Source organism: Temnothorax americanus, unplaced genomic scaffold (assembly GCF_048541705.1).
Source record: "Temnothorax americanus isolate GAGA-0224 unplaced genomic scaffold, ASM4854170v1 Scaffold29, whole genome shotgun sequence".
Lineage (NCBI taxonomy): Eukaryota > Metazoa > Arthropoda > Insecta > Hymenoptera > Formicidae > Temnothorax > Temnothorax americanus.
In genome coordinates, this window is record NW_027509432.1 from 778,013 (window position 1) to 799,477 (window position 21,465).

General features: G+C 39.6%; 1 protein-coding gene across 8 annotated transcripts; it reads right to left on the bottom strand.

The window, feature by feature from the left end:
• Positions 1-1,075: 1,075 nt before the first annotated feature.
• Positions 1,076-17,136, bottom strand: Wnk (Wnk kinase). Of its 8 annotated transcripts, XM_077410742.1 has the most exons (21): positions 16,792-17,136; positions 14,965-15,498; positions 14,605-14,747; positions 13,098-13,359; positions 12,692-12,965; positions 11,419-12,593; positions 11,112-11,284; positions 10,667-11,045; positions 8,575-10,493; positions 8,279-8,507; positions 7,985-8,182; positions 7,546-7,620; positions 4,569-6,587; positions 4,261-4,487; positions 3,574-4,132; positions 3,132-3,485; positions 2,798-2,996; positions 2,592-2,680; positions 2,408-2,472; positions 2,082-2,239; positions 1,076-1,972 (listed from the first exon to the last, which is right to left on the bottom strand). In XM_077410742.1, the coding sequence occupies exons 2-21, from the start codon at positions 15,196-15,198 to the stop codon at positions 1,302-1,304; spliced, it is 9,402 nt and encodes a 3,133-aa protein (XP_077266868.1). In that variant the 5' UTR covers positions 15,199-15,498; positions 16,792-17,136; the 3' UTR covers positions 1,076-1,301. The 8 variants fall into 8 exon arrangements, with proteins under 8 accessions (XP_077266868.1, XP_077266862.1, XP_077266866.1 ...); XM_077410736.1 differs by having other exon boundaries at positions 4,261-6,587; positions 16,950-17,136; XM_077410740.1 differs by having other exon boundaries at positions 4,261-6,587; positions 7,546-7,617.
• Positions 17,137-21,465: the final 4,329 nt, after the last annotated feature.

Genomic DNA, 21,465 nt, shown 5'->3' on the forward strand with positions numbered 1-21,465 from the left:
AATGATGTGTCACAGATTACCAAGAACTAAAAAGGAAATTTTTAATACGTTGCTCCAGTATGTTGACAGTGTGTGTAGTACATCTTAGATTGTGATTAAAAAGATAATAGTCGGACTGTCAACACGCATTTGTCAATGGTCTACAGATGGCATCGGACAATTTATCTCAGTTACATATATATATCAAAATAAACAACGGTAGATAAAACGGCTACTACCAGCTTTAAAAGAAGATATAATAATCATCAGTATAGTAAACGAGATATATGGGTTTGCTAACTAGTAACACATGACTTTTTTTCTTTAATTGAAATAGGCAAAATCGCTAGAAATACATTAAAGCATAACAGTGACTATATTAATCATATTTCTCTCTGCCTATTTTTTTCATCTCCAACACACACATACCCGCACAATTATACGCATACATACGCGTTCGCGCATACATACTCGCATAAAGCTATACACGCACTCCCTTTTCATTCTCTCTCCCCCATTTCTTTTTGCCCCTTGCCCCTTGTCCCTATCACTCTTTCTCGACACATCCAGCATACAGTAACAGTTATACACATATACCGAGCAGAATGGCCATATGCCATTTCGATCGTAAGACTAGCGGAGGCCTGTACTAATGTGAGCTGTGCTACTAAAGGAGTCGGGTCAATAGTAGAATCCCTTAGAGGTCTCAGCGAAGGAAGAGTTTTCTTTTTTTTCTTCTTTTTTGTTTTTAACGCATCGAAGCACAGTACATGTAAAGGCCTCTATCTCAAGTTCCTGCGTTGCATTCGGAAAATTTATATATATATATATATATATATATATATATATATATATATATATATTATATATATATATATATAAGCGAAAAAGCGATAGATATTATATATATATATATATATATATATATATATATATATATCGCTTCTTCGCAGTATCTTCCCATATTATTTCCGCTTTACTTCCGCTGCGAGGCACATATCGTAATAATATCATGCACACGCTCAGATGGCGAGAATATTTGATATTTAGTTTAATATACGTAAGTGCGTCGTACATCGAAAAACATTACATATAGTTCCACTCATGTTCTTTTCTTTTTTTTTTCGATCCGTCTTCGCACCTTTATGATAATGTCTAGCAATGGCGCGCGCATTTCACAGCAAATTATATATTCGGGTTACATTCGTACCGATAACGATGCAAAACTCTGCACTAACAGTACCGAGTTAAACTAACGCGTTAAACTAAGAACGAACGCAGATTGACCGAAAAATATAGAAGCGTGTGAGCCGAATGTTGCGTTATTGATCCGAATGCGAAGGAGGAATCGTTGAGTTTTCGACGGTGGTCGAGTAGTGCGGCTCCGCCGTCGGAGGCGTATCGTCACGCGAAGAACTTGTCACGTGAGACGTGGCAGGTGTCGCCGGCTGAGATTGAGTCGTGGGCGGCGTATATATCAGCCGATAGCCAGCTGGCAAAAAGAAACCGCCGTGAGGTGTGCAGCTGAAAGTCTGAAAATTCGGTAGCGGCTGGCCCTCGTGATACTGTATGTAGGCGCTTGTCGCGCCGGGTATCGATAAGGGCGCGGGCGCGGATAACGGTCCAGTTGTCGACGAGATATTCGTTCCTTCTGATAATATAGGAGCGAATTGGTACTGCGTCGGATTTCCAACCGCCGTGCTATGCGTCGTATCAATACTCTCGGATATATCATTCGAGCAGTTATTACTTTGCTGAGAAACTACACTTTGCATATTTTCAGAAGGCACTACTGGAATTGGAATAACATAAGCATGCGGTATTCCAGCCGATGCCTGCTGCGGTTGAAGCTGCAGTGGAGTCTGCTTCAATTTCTGCATGGCCAGCCGTAAAGTCTCATCCGTGTCCGGATAGTTGTTCGGCCCTTTCTGCAGGGGAGTCTGCGGCGCTGTACCAAACATCAGATAGTCCTCCATTCCTGGAATTCTAGGTCCTGTCAAATAACAAAATGACACATCAATTACAATATGCGTTGTACAAATAAGAATACGTGTGTATATATATGTACATAATGAATTATTTTAACGAAATTAATTACTGACCGGAAATATTTGTTGCAACCGTATGATAAAGCAACGGATGATGCTGATGATGAAGCGCGCTTGCTTGTTGCTGTATAAGCAATTGTAGTTGTTGTTGTTGGAAACGTTCCAACTCTTCCCTGTGTCTTCTTTGCAATGTTTCTAGTTCCGAAGTTTGTCTGTATATAATAAAAATTGTTCTATATTTTTTAAGAAGTAAGCAAATCGTGAATTAATATCTATAATTTATCTTTATCTTCTTAGCTTTCGATATTTTAGATGTATCTTTGCATACGTTCTGTTAAATAAAAGAATAAATTTAAATGTCACGATCTAAATATTTTTACCTTTTTATAAGTAATTGGTATTCTTCGCTCGGTGTAAGAGCTACAAATCTCTCTTCTTTTTCAGGCTGTAATGTCAGATAATAAATTATTACCATCTGATTGCGTTATTTTTATTATAATAATTAATTAATTTCATAATTCTTATATTTTTATTTGACAATAATAATAAAGCTATAAAACTTACTTCAATATTTGAAATATTAGTACCATGAATTGCCTGTAAAGTTGGCGGAATAGAATTCTCTCGACTATGAAGTATTTGTGCAGATACACCTATAATTAGTAAATATGTGTCACATATCTCTGTACACAAAGAGAGGTGCTAATATATTTATTATTATATTTATTTAGTTTTTGCTAAATTTTCGTCGTTTAAATAAAATCTCTTACCATGTAGATCATCTGTATGATGGGAAAGAATATTTTGCCGTTCTAAAATTTTTAATTCTTCCGTTTGTTGTAATTGAGACCTTGCAGCATCAACAACCTGTTGTTGATTAACAGCAGCATTGCCATGAGTAGGCGGACCCGCAACTTTAGAAACCACAAACCTTGATATTTTTCTAATAGGTTGAGTAGGATTCGCCTTCTGTAAAATTAATGTTCCAACATTATTTAAAAAAAGCGGACGTATTATAAAATAATTTCTGTCATAACTTTGCTATATTTTAGAAAGCAAAAAGTGTGACATCAAACGCAAAACATTGATGAAAATAGACATTACCTCATTGGTAGCGTCTTGGAGTTCTGCCTGAATTGGAGTATTGGTACCAGACCGTGGTGTCACGATATTAGGAGTGACAGTAGCCACAGGTACCACTGACACTGGCTGGGCAGTCGTCAACAAATTTTGCACAGATTGTTGCGTTTGTACAGATGTAGGCGGTGTTAATGGCTGATTCGGAGCTGCTGAGAAAACCGATCCTCTGTGATGAATCTTAGCCAATTCCTGCTCCAATTCTTGTAAACGAGATCCCGGTCTTTGAACTCGCATCTTTACATTTTCTTTGCTTGGGCTCATATTTTCGGACCCTGTAGGAGCTCCTGGTGTTGGACTGTCAAGGGAACATTCCATATTCTGAAAATAAATTTTATACGAATACTTTTGAAACAACGAGAATCACCAATTGCGTATATCAAGTATAATACACCATAAAAAGACTTACAGTTTGTGAAAGTGCACCAGAACTGTCTTGCGTTATAGTGGAACCCTCGATAGTCGCGTCGGCTTGCGTATCCGTGAGAATAGTGGAGGAATGTATTGTTGTTTGAGGAGATAACGGACATGCGGCATTCGCGGACGAAACTGGCACGCCAATATTATATAGTTTTTGTTGCAAAGAATGCATATACGCGTCGTATCCTCCAACCACCTGATTATTATGAGGTGTGGCAGGATAGCTTATAGGTGGTGTACCAACGTTCAGCGATTCCGACGGCTGACTTGTCAATTGTACAAGTTTCTGATGTAAGTCAGCTATAGTTTGCGGTCCTGCACCACCTCCAACAGTCCCGACGCAGTTTGTATCCGACATTTTGTCCAACGAATTCTGTTGACTGAGTTTGCGGTGTTGCTGTTGCTGCTGCTGTGATTGCGACAACTGTTGTTGCAGAATCGATGTAGAATCGATGGATTCAACAAGAGTGTGCTCAGGCGTCACATCGTGACTGGAATTCTCATTTTCGGATGTAAGTAACTGGCAATCGGAACTAGCGCGGCGTATACTGAAATAATGAAGTAAACTTTAAAAAGACAAGTTATAAAGCTATAATAAAGTTATAAAGCGTTTCATATTTCGTGTCGTTTTTCTTCTGTATTGTTGCTATCGAATTGAATCGATAAATGTACATACCAATTTGAACTCGAAGATTCCAGATTCTCAATTTCCGAAGATTTGGCCAAATGTTGTTCCGGAAGCTTTAAATGTAAGTGTGATTGATCTAATATGGCGGGAGATTCGCTGTGTTGTTGGTCTTGCATGATCTGCTGATGCATTTGCGGCTGCAAAGGAATTTGTTGTAACTGCAATTGATTTGGCAGCGGCTGCAGCTGATTTGGTTGTACATGTCGTATCGGCTGCTGTAAAGGAGTTTGATTAGTCACGATCCAATTTCCTTGAGCGGTCGATTGAGTCGATACACTCTGAAGAATGGACTGCACCATCTGTGACTGCGCGTCAATCTGTTGAGGAATTGTTAACGGAACCGACTGTGGTAACGGCTGCACTTGACTCTGGTGAAGCACCTGCTGATTTTGAAACGCTTGCTGAAAGTTCTGCTGTCCCTGATATCCCTGATGCACAATCTGCCCTTGATAATTGTGTTGAATAGGCGGTTGAATTTGCAGTTGACTCGCCTCCGGTTGTATAGGCTGAAAATACTGCTCGGACTGCACAGGTTTGTAGTCAACTGATGCGGAAGCGGCAACGTTAGGAACAGCAGCTGGTTCGTGGTTGGTCAAAGGATGAGGCGTGGCAGATTTTGATTTCGGATTGGAAAGTATATTTGCTAAATTTTGCGCGAGATCTGGAAGCGTCGAGGACATCTCTTTCGTTTTAACGGGGACTTTAGGTGTGGAAATGTCTGCGGCAGCAACCGGATGTGCAGAAGCAGGTACCGGCATGGATGGAGGCATGGTTCCCGGAACATGTTGCAAGTTTTGATGAGATTGAGTGGTTTCTATAGCGCTTTGCGGCAACGGCATTGTACCGGGGATGTCTTGCGAAACAACTTGTATGTGTTGCATATGTGTTACAGGTATATTAGTTGTGTTCGCGCCTTGCCTCTTTTCCTCGGCTATGCCGGACGATTCCAAAATTTGAGAGTCTGTGGATACATTGGATGTTGTGGATAAACTCGACACTCTACGATTTCGATCGTCCATAATCGTTGATTGTACCGGTTGCACATGGCCCGATAGCATCACATACTGCTGCGTCGGAGGCTGCATCTGTTGCGGGATGAATTGCTGTTGAACCACCGGTCGCTGGACCTGGATCTGTTCCGCTTGTACGTGCATCTGCATTATGCCTTGCTGCATAGGAATGTGCTGCTGTGGTGGTTGCATTACAACATTGGGTTGTATCATTGCTTGATTTGGATACTGCGCCTGTGTTTGGACTATTCCATTCGAATGGAGCGGTTGAGGCTGCAACTCCTGTGAATTAACCGGCGCAAAATGCTGCATACTAGCTTGAGGTATTTGTTGCGACGTTATCGTAGATCCCTGGACGATTATGGTATGCTGGTTCGACTGTCCGATAGTCGTGGTTTGTTGCACGTGTCCCGTTACTTGTTGCAGAGTTTGCATTTGAATAATGCTCTGCTGCAGTCCGATCGACTGTTGTCCCGGCTGTAAGATTTGTTGCGTGCTGTCTGTCTGTTCTATGGCATACGGAATATTCTGAACTATTGTTTCGTTATTGCTAGTTTGTTCGTGCGTCGTTGCACTCTGAATTTCTAAAACATTTGCCTCCGTGTGGTTTATTTGTTCCTCATTTTTCAATATAAGCTCCGCGTTCGTAACAGGTGCGACAGATTGCGATGCTGACTGCGACAGTGCGATATTTGTACGATCTATGCTTTCACCGGCAGAAGATTCCCCTTCAGGTGCGATATTTTTTTGTTCGGTCACAGGACTAACTAAGAAGCGAGAAACTTTGCGCATTGGCGTCGGTACCGTTAAAGTCGATATCTCTGCAGCAACGTCGGCCGCATTTATCTCTTTAGTTATTCCAGATTCCTTTACATCTACTCCATCTTGCTGTTCTTGAGATTCTTTCGATGCTTCACTTGCATTACTTGCGCTCACTATTGTATCCTGTATTTGAGTCTGAGCGTGCGTTGTAGTTGTTTGATAAGATTTAAAGGCCGAATTACTAGCATCATCCTGAATATTATGCCGTGCTTCCACAACTGTTTCCGCGGACGTTGCAGAAACGATAGTTTCTTGATTATCCGTCGGGTCACTCGGTATATTTGTAGGTGTTAAAGTGTCGGTATTTTGTGTAGATGTGGATGACCTCCTGGAAGCTTCGGCTGACGTATTTTCAGCACCGGCTTGACTATCAGGAGTCTGAGCGACTTGCTGCTTCTCCAAACTGGTATTGGCAATATGAGAAATAATCTGATCGATCGGCAACAATTTCGTTGGAGTAGAAGTATTTGAAGTTTCGTCTCTCTAAAATAGATAAAATATTCATTATTATTTCAAATACTTGGTAGTAGATAAATATATAATATAAACAATGACTCGTGTGTATATATCCAATATATCTAATAAACATATTAACAATTCTGCATCATAAACTTCAAGATATATCTTCTCAAATTTCTTATTTAAAAAAAGTATTTTAAAGACATTCATGAAGAAATAATTTTATAAAAATATGCATTGTAAGAACATCTTTGCTCTTTTATTTACACAAGAGAGAGAGAGAGAGAGAGAGAGAGAGAGAGAGAGAAATAACAGTTTACCAAATTTTATTATAGTGCAATATTTAAAATATGATGCAAAATATGTTCTTATGTACGAGAACATAACGATTACTGCAATATTTATAAAATGTTTCTAATTAAGACTGTCGTAAAAAATAATAGGTTTTCATAAAATAAAAATACGTAGAATTATTTTTCAATATATAAATCAATACATTCGATGAATACAGCACACAAAATAATATTATAATATGCGTATACGTGATTGCTTTGTACATATACGTTGTACATATACTGTAATGATGTAAGATAATCTGCAAAAAAAAGGTGTAAAAAATATGATGTAAATCAATCCCAAGAAAGTTCTGACATTTTCAAAAAATTTCCAAACACGCAAATCAATTTCCCGGTCATAGTTTCATCAAAATCACACGTCTAGTACTCGTTTCTTTCTGTGTTATAAAAGAAATCGGTGTGTTACCGTAAAAAATAAAAACTTTTTTAAATCTCGAAACTTTCTTAGATTTCTGCATACATAATGTGAACCTATAACAAGACAAAATTATAATGGCCTAACAAGTGTCCGAGTCTGGGCATAATTGGTTGCAAGTGTAACAAAAATGAAATGCATAAGCGTCCACGAGTATAACTCTGAAATGTAGGAAAAACAGGAGAAGGGACGGTGGGATCGATGAACTCACCGAACGGTGTCTACGGTGGACTTTGTACGACGATCGGTGGCTGCTTTGACGTGTTAGCGAGCCATGTCTCACCTGCTGCGTCCAAAACCATACACACCAATTATATGCATACCCTTGATTCTATATTGAAAATATATGTTCCACACACAAAGTCCCCTATGCTATTTTAATATTACTGCCCTAGATTATAGTTCGATTTTAAATGGAAATGCAAATTGATCCATTTGAGGAGAAAATGACCACATTACTTATGCGAATCATTGTCTTGGACGCATCTGTATGTTTAAAGAGCACATAAAAATTTCACGCAATGATAAAGAAAGTAATCGCGAAAATTTTACAAAATATGATGTAAATATAATTTACATCACACACACCGCATCTTTGACAATGACATTAATATGTCTAGCTTATTCTTTAACAGCTACAAAAGTTATACCTTAGCTGTATCGAGACTGTGGTCGCGATCCCTAGGACGTCGACTTGTAACCGGGCTTCCACCGGCAGATTGATCAGGTGGACCATGTGCTACCAAAGGTAGGGCTCGCGTAGGATCCAACCGCAATTGTTTGACAATGTCTTCAATTAATTCTACGAACGTCTCGCATTGAGATTGCGGCAATAGATTTTCAGCAACCTGGATACATTGAGGAGAGAAGAAAAAGAAAAAATAATGTGTGAGACAAAAGGCAATATATAATTAAGTAAATCAGATGTCAAAATATATTCTTACCAAATTATTGGCAATGTCTGTAGGTACCATATCGTCTCGATCAAATTTAAAGGTAACAGTCTTTTGTTTACTCGTATCTAACTGGCACTCGACAGTCATTGATTGTCCTTCGCCACTACTGACAGACAAGACTGTTAATTTAATGCCCGGCTTCTTACGTTTAGTTCCTGTACGTTTTATCCGGCTTCTCTCGGAAGCGGGAACGCTTTCGGAATTTTCTGGCGTGACTCTAAAAGATAAAATATTTAATTAAGTTTACAATTATTTTTATTCGTCTTTATTCCATCTTGTCTTACCCATCGTTTGACGTTTGACTCTGCTGTGCAACGCCCGTTGTGACTGGAGCAGGTGTAGCAATTTGATCTTGCTGTAAATTAATTGGTAGATCTGGTGGCAGAGACAGCACTGAATCCATTGTATCTTGTTTTATCAGGGAAGACCTGTCAGTCGTGGGACATTGATCCGTATTCGAAAGAAAATGTTGATGTTGCTGCTGCAGATTAGTGGATGATTGCGCTGAGACGTTCGCTATATTGGGCGTTATCGAAATAGAATTGGGCATGACATTCGCGCTTTGCGAATACTGCATTTGCACGAGAATATTTTGTTGAGACTGAGGCTGTGGGCCGGTATTGCCGAGCAAAGCGGGCGCGCTTTGTATATTGGGGATCGTCGAGGTCGGGACATTTTGCATATGAGTCACAGCCGAAGTATTATTGACACTTATGCCCGATGGTATAGATGTTTGAACTTGACCTGTCGATGGGATGTATTGCGACTGTGACGATGCGGGCATCGCGCCCGCGGGTAAACTCGTGTGAGAGTAAATCTGCGTCGCAGTTTGAGTGGACGATAAAATTTCTACGTGACCAGAGGGATTAGTAGACGTGGTATATGTGTGAAATATTTGTTGCGGCATGGTTTGCTGATACAAAGAACCCGCTGATACGTATCCCGAGGAACCAGTAGCGTTCTGCTGATAGTATTGCTGATTCTGAACAGACGGCGAACCAACGGTATGTTGTTGATGTAACTGCTGAACATGCTGAAGTTGCGATTGCGTCGCGTATTGCTGTTGTTGCGCGTGTTGTTGAAGCTGTTGATGCATCTGCTGCTGTTGCTGTTGGGACAACATCTGCATTTGAGGCTGCATTTGTTGTATCTGATGAGGAATTTGTTGTGGAACACTCATCTGATTCAACTGTATATATTGCTGTTGCTGTAGCTGCTGAACATGCTGCTGCTGCTGCTGCTGCTGTTGTTGCATCTGCTGCGGCACCTGTGGAAATTGAGGTTGAGCCTGAACGTTTTGCGGAGTCGAACATTGTGGAGAATTCGCGTTCAAGCTCTGCGGAACATGTTGAGGATACTGTTGCTGTTGTTGCTGTTGATACTGCTGCTGTATTTGCTGTTGATATTGCATTTGTTGTGCTTGTTGGGACTGCACGACCGACGTTTGCTGTTGGATAATCGGTTGTTGCTGGACCAACTGAACCTGCTGCGCTTGTAAATTATGCTGTTGAGCTTGTTGAGCGGTCGATTGTAGTTGCTGTTGTTGAATGGGCATTTGAGTTTGTTGCATTTGCATCGGGACTGGATTTTGCATTTGCATACTAATATTAGATTGAATTTGTTGTTGCTGTTGCTGTTGTTGCTGCTGCTGCTGCTGCAATTGCATTTGTTGAAGAAGCAGTTGCTGCTGTAGCAAGTTCTCGGCGTTTGCAGCATTAGCTGCTGTGACTTCTGTGGCTGTGGCCGCAGTTTCCCTGTCCAAGCGTTCCTTCTCTTCTTTGGCTTTACGTTCCTCTCGTTCTCGCAATAGAGTGGTAATTTGCGATTTCAACATCTTAGCCACTGCTTTAGCATCTTCCTCTAATATCAGGCTAGATTTCGCCATCTCTAAAGCTACCTCTTCCGCGTTATCAGTCTGTATGTCAAAATCAAATTGTATCGCCTCGTTTTCCTTGTGTTTGTTGCTGCGCTTCTTAGGATCCAGCACACGCAATCTAAACTCAACACGCGACTGCTCCATATCCGCAACCGCCGAATCCCGCGATACCATCTCTAATTTCAGTCCAACATCATCGGCGAAGAATTCGTGATTAAGTAAGTCCTTAACAAGCGGTCGTTCTTCTTTCTTCAGACGTATACACATTTCTATGATATCACGTACCTCTGGATTTTCAACTTTATCGTAGCTCTGTGGTTTAACACCCTGCGTAATATAAATTGCTAATCAGAATATCATATCATTCCTCTTCATCGCATGTTAAATTATATTCATAAAATTTATAAAGATAATTATCCCACGTACGTAAATATCGATATCATAGACAACTAGAATTGTTCTAATTGACATAAAAGTTTGAAGTTGTAATACATGCTTACCGATACTACGCGTTTGTATATTTGTGCTGGTCCTGTACATTCGGAATATGGATACTCGCTAGTAGCCATCTCGAGCATACACATTCCGAAGGCATAAACGTCGACTGACTCGTCATAATGCTCCTCGTACATTTCAGGCGCCATAAATTCCGGTGTACCGATAACGCTTTTTGCAAAACTACGATTCTTCAATGTTGCAAGACCTAAATCGCCAATTTTCACGCTTCCTGTTGTACCCGTGATAAAAATATTATCACATTTCAAATCACGATGAATAATGGGCGGTGACCTAGAGTGAAGGAAGCTCAGGCCTTTCAAGATTTGCCGACACCAAGATTTTACTACTTTGGGATTAATCTTCTTGAACCTCCTCAAATATCTGTTGTAATACAGCCAGTTAAAAACATATACTACAATAACACTCTATAAACAATAAAGAACTTACGTTTTCAATGTTCCCGATGTCATAAGTTCAGTGACTAGTACAATATATTTTCTACGAGTAAGTGTAACTTCCCAATAATCATAAAACCTTACAATATTCGGATGTTGTAATCCTTTTAACATTTCAGCCTCTTCCCTGAATCTCAATCTCTCTGTTTTATTCAATTTTTTCTCCTACGGAAAATAAGCGTTATTTTAAATGTATTATCTAAATAGATTTTCAATTTTCAATTATTTTAAAATAATATATTCAAATACTTGTCTCACTTAATGGACATATTGTATACATATTTAAAAGGATATCTTACCTGCAACTCGCACCAAGCTACAGCTACGCCAGTTTGAGTATCTAACCCGCGATAAACAGTCTTGAAACTGCCACGACCAATTTCCTCTTCAAATTTCAGAAATCTTCCATCCGGTGAAATACCGACGGCTTTCTCCTCATCATCGTCGTCCTCGACAGTCTGCACCTTAACTTTCATCAATAAATTTTGCACCTCTTCCATTGCCATTGTTTTTTGCGACAATTTTTCATCCGCCTTAAAGTTTTCGTCGAGCAATGGACCAATAAAACCTTCGGCCGTTTCTTCCTGCGTAACTATATCCTTTTCAGGATGCTCTCTTATTTCTGTCTCGTCTCGCAAATTTGTATTCCGCACCTCTCCCATCTCGGTGTCTAACGGCGGAACTTTGCCTAATTTACTCAACGATTCATGAAGCGCCTGGGCCGCTACTATGTCGCTGATGCTGGTGCCATCGTCATCGTATATCGTAACTCTTTCCTCCTCCACCTCTTTCTCTACATCCACCGTCTTGGTGTCGGCATCCGTTATCTCTTCCAATACCTTTGACGTTACAAACCTCGAACTCTTAATTACCTCTTCGCTTAAACCTGTGTTACTTTTGACCCTCGATATCCTCTCCTTCTTATCGCTACTTACGGTATTCAAAGGTTCTGTGGTCTCTTTATCTGCACCATTATCACCACTATCCGTGTACCCTACGGATTCTCTACTTTTTGCTTGTTTACCTTCACTATTATCGTTTGTGGAATTCATTTCTATCTCTGTCGATATCATGGTATCATTTACATCTTTTTCTACGTTAATTGATTCGACGTCTTTACTACTACGATGTTCAATCATTTTCTCTCCAGAATTTGTATTTTTCTGTTTCAGAACTTTTTGGTCGTTATTACTAATTGATCTGGCGCCGAGAGTAGAGCTCAACGATGATTTTTGCTTATCATTTATAATACTTTCCTGATTAACCGCATGAAATTTGTGCACTACAGATGGTTTTATTGGCATAACATTTCTTCGTTCGAACTCATTTAAAATCACGTGTTGCACATCTGCAGCGTTCCTCGACGAATCGGTACGTTCTGCAAAACTATCACGTGCCACATTTGCTTCCTCATCTTTGTTGAATTTTGCTGATTTTACTTTACTAATTGGTGTAGAAGGTGTAGAACTAGACCCTATATACATATATATATATATAAAATATATAATAAAATTTCAATAGATTTATCTCTTATATATTTTGTACATTTTATTTTAATCTTAAAAATTTTACCTGGTGTGGCAAACGCATTCTCCGTTGCTGCGATTGCTTCTTCAGCATCACTGAAACTACGATCATTTTCATGATCTAAGGATGACGAATTCACACTTTGGGTGGATGATCGATCAGAGATACGCAAGGCAGATAGTACTTTCTTTTTAGAAGATGGTGAACTGGTAGACAGACCGTTGCTAGTTATAGATAAAGAATCGGTACTCTGATCGTGTCGCTGTGCTCGAATTTGTTTTTTGGAAATACTAGCCGAACGACTTATATTGGATAATACCTGCACAAAACACAAAATGACATTAAATCACAATGACAATTTGAAGTATATGACAGTGATATTTCTTAATCGTGTTACACAATGAACGTTTGGACGTTTCCGTGTCAATTTAGCACATGCAATTTAACTAACCTTCCTATCACCTGTAGCGTTGGCACTAGGACCTGCCTGCGCGACAATAGCTAGCTTTCTTTGGCGTTTGTGATTGTGTGCGTGGATCCTTTGGGTCGTTACAACTGCGCAAGGGCCTCCGCTTTCCTGAGAGGCTAAGTGGCCCACTGCCAAACTAATGCCACTTTGGCTGCCAGTGCCTCCACTGGCCACCAGCTTGGGACATAAACTAGACAACCCTCCGCCAGTTCCACCTGAAGAACGTTGCCTATTTGTCTCATACCTGAAATTCCACGAAGATCATTTTACATTGAACAAACCAGACAGAATCTATTTTATTTCACACAAGTATTTCATATAGGACAAAAAATACCAATATCTCTCAATCTAATTTTTTCGACATGTTTTACTAAGATTCTTAGAGAAAAAATATAAATTAATTCAAAGGTCAAAACATAATAAGTAACACAATAAGTAAATGTTTAAATTAATGAGAAGCTTGTTTCTATGGAATTAATTTTTTTTTTATTGTAGAATTAAAACGTTTACACACACACACACACACACATACATATATGTAACATCGGACATTAAATGACATCTATATGAAATGTCATACTTTTCCTATCAGAATTTTAGGTGATTTATCCAATCACATCTTATTTATTTAAACACACATACATGCACATACACACGCACAAAATTCTTCAAAAGAAAGTATAACTCTATATGGATGAGTCATCTAATATATGTGTCTCTTTTTTTAAGAATCTCTTCTTTTTTTTTTTTTTACAGAAAAATTTTGAAGAGCAAAGAGTTGCAGAATACAGAAAAATCATATTTGTTATTTCTAAATCTGCTATATATACACATGTGAATATAATACATATTTCTATATTGCGCGTAGTTAGTAATATATTTATTAATATAAACTACTCATTTTTGTATAGAGCATTTTTGTCACATTGGTGCACAACAAGCTTATTACGTAATTATAATTAAGTATACTCTCGATTATTGAAACAGAAGAGTGCGAGAATAATATAGCATTAAAAAAATATTAATTTATATATGTAAATTAAATAAATTATCTTTTAATTTATATTTTTTTTAATTCTATCATTGATATCTTTATCATTTTATCATTGACATCATCAATATTCATTCTACTCGTTACATCTAAAAAATAAATTTTGTAATTTACCGCAGATGTATTACATCAAACAAAGAAAAAACAATTTTGAGATTACAAAGTGTTCACAACATATGTACATACAAAATTAATATCCACTCTTCCCCTTGAATTATCAAGAGTCTACTATAGTAACAAAGTTACATAAATGCGCACGTAATAATAGAATTTTGTAAAGCAGAATACTTGGAAAAATTTAACAGAAATTTATCGTAATTAGTTAGAAAAGAGATTTATAGATTACACAATTGAAAAAAAAATAGTTAATAAATGAATAATAAAGCGTAACAAATGACAATGTAAGAAGCATGATTTTTGATACAGACATCATTATACCTGTCCTGCCTGCTGTGGCCAGACGAGAAGAATCCACGCACCGCGTTGCCTATAGCTGCTCTCTTTTTAGTCTCCCTATGTTTTTCTCCGTGCCCCCCAGATCCAGTGCTCACCCGATGATCCTGACGAGTACCTTTATCACTCTACAACGATACAAAAAAATATAAAGAAATTATTCAAAATTATATCCGTATTTCTCATATTAAATAATTACGTAAACTTTTTAAATCTAATTTTTAATGACACGGAATCTATTTCGAGCAACACGTCTTACATATCGTAACATAACGTTTAAGAACGTAAAACTTATTTAGAATTTATCGGAATGTAAAAATGTAAACGATACCGTAAAAATCTTACCTTTAAACCAAGAAGCTTTACGTTTAAATTGGAGTTCGTACTCGTCGGGACAGGACTTAGGTCACACCGAAGCCGTCTGTGTGATTTTTCAACCACCGAGGGATCTTCGTCTACGTTCAATTGACTTCCAATCGAGAAAGCACGCGATTGCGTTAATATAACATCGTCCGTACCGTGCTTACAGTTGTCGCTCACCGAACTCGCTGTCTCGCCGTCATCGTAGCATCTCGGCATTGCACATAACCAACTTTATTTAAGATCCTATTTCACAAAATTTACTTTCCCTTTTCCCTCGCGCTTCTACGCTCGGCTTCGCCCCGACGTAAAATTAGTAAGATTCATATTATCGTCGCCTCCTCAACGTAACCGAATTAAAACTTTTCCAATCGCGACTATATCTCTTAACGAGCAGTCTTCGTCGCGAGATTTAAAATATCCGTATCCGTAACATTTTGGACTCGGGCTACGTATCCCGCCGTACAACGTGCCGAGGGCTGGATAGCAAATTTCTGGTACCCGAGGAACCGAAAAGATCTGAAATCAGAGAACAATTTCGTCCAATTGTCGCATGAGAATTCTATTATAAATTAACATTTTTATATCACGATAACAACAACAACACAGATCCCAAGTTGCAATCATAGAAATCCGCGTGTAACAAATAGGTTTAATTTAATAAAAATTGACTCGTCAATAGAAAATTGTAAATAAATATGTAACATTTATAGGCTGCTGTCCAATATTCACCGCCAGTACTGAAAATCTATGGTACGCGTGACGTAAACTACCGACAGTGAATATCGGAACGCGCCAACAAATACTATCGTCTCAATTGCGGAGACTATTCGCGTCTCGCATCTACAGTTCGCTTCGCGATACTCGGTGCATACTTGGAAAATAATACGAGTGCCGATGCCGAGTCACGTCACGCGAGAATACGTGAATCTCTAATTATCTCCATCCGACGTCGAAACACATTTGTTAACCGCTAGTCACGAACATTACCCGTTTAGCGATAAATCAAGAGTGACGGAGGTACGCGCGCGTAATAGACGCACGGGGACCCTAAACGGAGCATCGACGCGTCAATCAAGGGAACGGTCGGAGTCGGTGTTTCGATCGGTGAAAGATACACGCGCGCGAGCGCGTCGCAAACAAAGAGACACGCGGAGAGACACGTTTCCGCCGTTAAAGTCGCGGGACGTTGTCAAGTACCGTGGGGATACGCCGTTTGAAAAATATGACGATATACAGGGTGTCTCGACACGCACGAACACGCGCGCAGCGCGCACAGAGAGATGCACGGCACACGGAGGCGTAGATACGCGCGCGTGTCACACACCGACACGGTCCAACGGCAAACGGCAACGGCGCGCGCGACCCGTTGACACGGGGGGCAAAGGAAGCCGCGTTTACACGGCGGTCGAGGTCGAGGGAGATCTCGCGCTCGCGCGCGCACACCGCACACGCACACAGAGAGACTCGCAAGTCAAACGACGCACACCCGTTCGTGGCGTTAAAGCCCCGCACGCGCGAGAAGAGACGGCAAAGATAACGTGCCATCCGTCCCAAAAATATCGCTCGTCGCTCGTCGCGACACGTTTTGCGCGCATCGTATCGCAATCGCGAGTCGCGAGCGCGGCGACGCGCCGTCGGCCGGGCGAGGTGGCGGCGAGGTGGCGCCGAGGCCGAGGCCGCGGCGCCCCGCGGCACGTCGCGCGGCGCGGCGCGCCGTTATTTTTGACCGATAACGTATCTCGCCAATGATGCCCGCGCGACGTATACGCGTGACGCGAAGGTGCGAGAGAGAGCGGAGCCAGTACCTACTTGACGCGGGGGGAGAATCCGCGCTGAGCGCTCTCGTATTTTCGTTCCTACCGGACACGGGCCACGATCGTTCCTGGCAACCCGCGCCCCGCGGTTGCGCCAGGTTGCGCTCAACGTAACGGCACTCCGTTTAAATCCCTCAGCCAGCCGGTACTCACGTTCGTGTCGCAGACACGTCGCCCCGACTACACCCAAATAACCACCATTTTTTTTTCTCTTCCACCGCCGAACGCTACGCACTCTCACGGTGCTGCGCGCAAAGCGGCAGTGCGCGCGGCGCGCGCTAATCAACGTAGCTCGGCCGTCCGACCACCGACACCGACCACTCTCGACTCCGCTGCCCGCCGCCGTCCGCGTCCGGCGACTGCCGACTCACCCGAGACGCGTCGCGCGTCGTCGACCGTCGAGTCTCGCGCGCGCGACGCTAGGTGGTGCCGCTGCGGACCGTCTCGGCCATGGACGGCGAATCACGTAGACGCGACTAGCGACTAGCGAAAGACAGTCGTCGCAAGATCTTGTCGGAAATGACGTCGTAAAATGAAACGTTTTGATTGGATAACTCTTGACGCGGCGTCGCGACGCGTATAGTGGGAACGCAGCATAAGTCAACCGCGCAAAACATCCCATTTATCACGTTACTTGCGACGGTATCAAAATGGGATGATTCGCGTGGTTCAACTCGCGACGACGCGACGCGTGACGCGCTCAGTGGAGACTCAGCCTTACGGAGGATTCACATCGCGTCCGATGTTCGACGTACGACGATCCGACGTCCAATAACGGAATTTATTATTAGAGACAAAAATTTCTTATTGGACGTCGGATCGTCGTACGTCGAACATCGGACGCGGTGCGAATCCTCCATTGTACTTCCGAACGGCCCGAAGATGAAAACGACCAATGGCGTGGGCCGGATACTCGGAGTACTCGGACACCCGAGCGACATCGCGCGCACGGAGACCCGCCCGTTGACGCCAAGTAGGGATCCTCCAGAGAGGGATCGGACTAAGTGGGTATCGTTTTCTATTGGTCGGCGACAATTTGTTTCAAAACCGGAAACAGAGAGAGAAAGAGCGAGCGAGTAAGAGAGATAGAGCCATACACACACGCGTTCGCGTGACCGTAAATCGCAACGAAACGAGGAGAGGAGAGCGAGTAAACAGAAAACCGCGTCGTCACGGTATACCCTGTCGTCGTCGTCGTCGTCGTCGTCAACCTACGACGCAGCGTTCTCCTTTATTGGCGTCAACGATCGGAGAAAGACGAGGACAAGTTAGTCGTGTAGGTTAGTACGCCAGTGAAACGATAATTAGTTAAGGAACTTTACGGTGCCCTTGCCTCGTCTATGATTATTTCACGTGAAACGTTGCTCTGTTTCTGTAGGACTATTAGGCTATTCTCATCTACGCGCCTGACGAAAGAACGGTGATGTACGATTTAGAAATATGACGGGTTGCAGTGCAGATTACTGTACGAACTCATCGAGCAAAGGCTTCCAAATGTGCAGATTCCCACGAGAAGAGAAAAGAAGAAAAGTATGGATTGCTAATGTTAACCGTGCAGACTGGGTTCCTGGGGCGGAATTCATAGACGTTGCTCAAGATTTGTCTTAAGCTTAAGCATGATCTTGGCCAAGACGGTCTTAAGATCGAAAACCGTCTGAAGACGGCTTTACATGCATAGATAAATCTTGAGAACACAAGTTTTGAGCTTAAGATCGTCTTGACGAAGTCTGTGCTTAAGAATATGGCCTCGGCATTGTGTTCAGTAAGTACAAACATAATATATTTATTTGACTTATGTCCATTTCTACCATTATAGATTAACTTTAATCACGGTTTAACTTACTTTTTATCTTTTTCTAGTTCTTGAAATTAGAGAAAGATAAAAGTTAAGCCAAAATCAAAGTTAATCTGCATTGGTAAAAATGGATATTAATGATAAGGAAAAGTTTTAAAATCAATTTTGCTTACTTAAAAGTTAATGTTCTTTGCATTTTTTATAAAAAAGATTACTATAAGTATTAACTATTATCATTTTTACTATTAATTTTACTATTACTTATTATTTTAGGACTAAATATAATTAACAAAAATAACAAAGTTTTAATACACAAAAATAATCTATTTTATTGTTATTTCTTATTTTTTCTAATTAAATTACTCAATATTTTTGTCAGATTCATTTCTCAGACGAGATGTGGAGAGAAACACGGGGAGGTAAACGCCGCTTGAAATCTACAGCAGTTCCAACTATTTTTGGTGATCGTCTGATACAGACATCTGTACAAGAAGAAGATGAACCAAAGAATATTCCTGAAAATGAACATGAAAATTTTAATAATACATCGCAAGAAGCACAAGAAAGACCCATAAATAATGGTAAGATCTCATTACATTACAGTATATTTATTAGTGATAATATAAAAACATTTTTTAAGAAAGTAATGATTTATATGTTAAAATTTTTAATCTTTTAATGTTTATAATACTTGAATTTTGTATACTTTTTTCAATTATTAACCGACATTGAAACTATAGAACTTGTTTTGATTATATGACATAATATCGGAGTATACTATACTACTTTTCCCTTAATTAAAAAAGAAACCTTAAAAAATGTTTGTAATAATAATAATTATTTGAAAATTATGAAGAAAATCTAAAGTGTGTTCAAAATTATTTTAAATATAATAAATATATCGCTTTTTGTATAAATAATGAAATACAATACTTAAATTATCATTTTTATCATAAATTAATCGAAAATTCGTACTTTTAAGCTAAAAATAAATATTTATTACTTTTTAATAGGGCTTCTTTTGAAACCAGTATTTAATTTTTTTTCTGCGAACAAATGTCAGTTTTTTATTTCAAAAAATTTATGTGCAGGTGATGTTCACAACAATTCAGAAGAAATTCAGGAAACTGAAGGAAGTATTGAAGAACTGAAGGAAAAAACGCCTTTCGAAGAAACACTTGAACAACGATTTAATAGATTACAAAAATTATATGACAAATCGGAAAAATCTAGGATTGCTTTGAAAAAGAGTCTTATTGCAGCCAATAAACGGAATAAAAAATTACAACAGGAAGTACGTTCAAACAAATTAAAGGAAAGTTTATCTTGCATTCTAAATGAAGATCAAATTAAATTATTAACTCGAGAATATAAAAGAATGCCTCGTTGGTGCAACGAAACTTTGATAAATGCTTACAAATTAAGATTTGCATGTGGTACAGCAGGTTATGAAGAAATATTACGGCAAAAACTTCCTTTCCCTTGTATTAGAGTACTAACAAGAAAATTGGAAAATTTAAAATTTTTTAGTGGTGAAGTAATTACAGAAGTATTCGAATTTTTAAAAATTAAAATTGCTTGCTTTGAAAAAGATTTGTACAAAGATTGTATAATAGTTCTCGACGAAATGAGTATTACACCAGGAAGGTTTTACGATACATCAACGAATATGTACGTTGGCAATGTAACTCTAGTCGGGCACGATCATACTGCAACGGCAACTCATGCATTAGTTGTAATGTTAGCTGGGCTTGGTGCAAGGTGGAAACAAGTAGTGAGATACGATCTTACGGGCGATTTTGTAAAAGGTGCAAATTTAAAATCTGTGATTGATGAAATTATTATAAAAGCCGAAGAAATTGGATTGCGCGTCCACGCAATCACCTCGGACATGGGCCCAGCTAACCAAGCTATGTGGAGAGCGTACGGCATTAATGCTTCACGACATTCACAAATAATTAATTGGTGTACGCATCCGTTCGATAAGAAAAGGAAATTGTATTTTTACGCGGATTCACCACATGCTTTTAAAAATACAAAAGCGGGGTTTTTAAATAACAAAATTATTACTATTTCTGATAAGTTTTGCGAAAAAATATTCTTTACCTTCAAATGTAGCTAATTGTGAACATTTAAATGACGTACTTAACGAAGATAAAAATATTGATTTAAGATTAGCACCCAAGCTACGTGAAGAAAATTTAGATACTAGCAATCACTTTCTAAAAATGCGAGTCAGCAATGCAACCAGAGTTTTTTGCGAAGAATTAAGTTCAGGATTACAATACTTGGTAAATAACAATTATAGTGATGAACGATTAACAACTGCGTGGTTCATAGATTTTATGGCACGATGGTTTCATATCATGAGCAGTAGGAATATTGGAATAGCTTTAAGTCATGAAAGGCCTGAAAAGTATAATGAAGCAATTGAATTTCTTGAAGAGGCTATTGAACTTTTCACATGTATAAAAGTAGGCAATGATGGTAGGTGGAAACCGTTTCAAACTGCGCTAATAATATCTACGAAAACGGTTATTGAATTATCAAAAGATTTATTAAGTAATGGTTTTACTTTCTTTTTAGCATCACGATTAACACAAGACTGTTTAGAAAATTTGTTTTCGATAATTAGACTAAAAAATGTTATTCCAAACGCTCTGCAATTCAAAAATAATTTGAAACTTATTACTATTTCACAATTTATAAAACCAATTTGTAAAAGTAATTATCACGAAGACGATCGTCAATTCTTATCGGAGTTTTTAGATATCCTATTAAAAAATCGCTCTGTTAACTCGCATTTTTTAACAAGTAATACTAGTAGTTTTGAGCCACTTATTTCTAATCAACGCCAAAATCTAAGCCAGACTG

Excerpts from the sequence above, each read along its gene's own strand:
- Wnk (XM_077410736.1), bottom strand. The coding sequence starts at position 15,198 with ATGCCGAGATGCTACGATGACGGCGAGACAGCGAGTTCGGTGAGCGAC. Across the intron at positions 12,594-12,691 it reads GAATGCGTTTGCCACACCAG|GGTCTAGTTCTACACCTTCT; the intron begins GTAAAATTTTTA and ends ATATGTATATAG. Across the intron at positions 3,486-3,573 it reads CTGGTGCACTTTCACAAACT|AATATGGAATGTTCCCTTGA; the intron begins GTAAGTCTTTTT and ends ATTTATTTTCAG.